Source organism: Octodon degus, unplaced genomic scaffold (genome assembly GCF_000260255.1).
Source record: "Octodon degus isolate 3935 unplaced genomic scaffold, OctDeg1.0 scaffold00037, whole genome shotgun sequence".
Classification (NCBI taxonomy): Eukaryota; Metazoa; Chordata; class Mammalia; order Rodentia; family Octodontidae; genus Octodon; species Octodon degus.
This window is the reverse complement of record NW_004524613.1, coordinates 8,650,873-8,651,982: the sequence shown is the minus strand read 5'-3', so window position 1 is coordinate 8,651,982 and position 1,110 is coordinate 8,650,873. Positions and strand designations below refer to the sequence as shown.

General features: G+C 34.4%; 1 protein-coding gene across 1 annotated transcript in view; it reads right to left on the bottom strand.

Moving 5' to 3' along the window:
• Rprd1b (regulation of nuclear pre-mRNA domain containing 1B) overlaps positions 1-1,110 on the bottom strand; it is a 58,418-nt gene that overhangs the window by 51,596 nt on the left and 5,712 nt on the right. The window contains exon 2 of the mRNA XM_004630900.2: positions 731-860. Within this exon, the coding sequence (XP_004630957.1) occupies positions 731-860 (130 nt within the window). The remainder of the gene's footprint in view (positions 1-730; positions 861-1,110) is intronic.

Genomic DNA, 1,110 nt, shown 5'->3' with positions numbered 1-1,110 from the left:
CTTGGCAAAGCACAGGGACCGCGGTTCAATCCCCCAGCACCACATGCCAGCCAGCCCCGCCCCCTGGTGGGCTGAGCTGGCCACACACACACACAATAAATAAATGTAATAAATAAAAATAAATAAATATAAAAACTGTTGACTTAAACAAAAATTACAACACTTTTCATCCAATGTATGTTTTCTATATTATTTATTTATGTGTTTATTATCTAGCCCTCTCTGCCACAAAGCCTAACAGTAGATTTAATACAACTTGGACACAATATCTATTTTACCACACTAATTATTATTTTTACACCTAAAGTAATGTTATTATTTTTAGTAAAGTAGACATCCACAAGGAAGTAAACAAAAAAGGATAAACAATTTTCACTACTGAAGATGTTACACAGAAGATTCCTCATGCTACTTAGTTTTGGTTTTGATCATAACCAAATAAGACAACTCAGCCAACCTCTTCTCCCCAAAAAAAATCAAACTCAAGAAATAAATTCAGTAAATAAGGGCAAAGATGTGCTTCCAGTATTAGGCCAAATCTCTTTAATGCATCAAAATGCTTGTACGTCTGAGACAGCTTTTAAGGGCACAGCAAAAAACAAAACCACAATTTGGCCTCATAACACTCTCTGTAATGTACAAAGTAACCAACTTACAAAGGTTATTACAAAAAAATAATAAACACAGAAAGGCAGAAAAGATACTAAAACATAAAAACTAGACAACATACCTGGCAACATGAGAAAAGGCATCCACAAGGACAGATTCAAATTCTCTAGTGAATTCAGGTCCTTTCCTTTTACTGTTTTGGATCACATCATTTGCTAAGTACAGAAAAGTAAGCTTTCTATTTGATTTGGCTGAAAAAAAGAAAATAGGATAATTTAATTTACATCAAAGATATTCTTAATTTGCAATTCTTTATCCCTAATCTATTCCTAAAGAACATTAATACAAATATTATCTACTGAGGTCAAGCTTTATTTCTATTATATTAACCACAGTAATTAAAATAAAATCCAGGGCTGGAGAGATGGCTCAGTGGTCTAAAGCACCTACTTGGAACAAGCTTGATAAAGCACAGGGACCGCGGTTCGATCCCCCAGCACC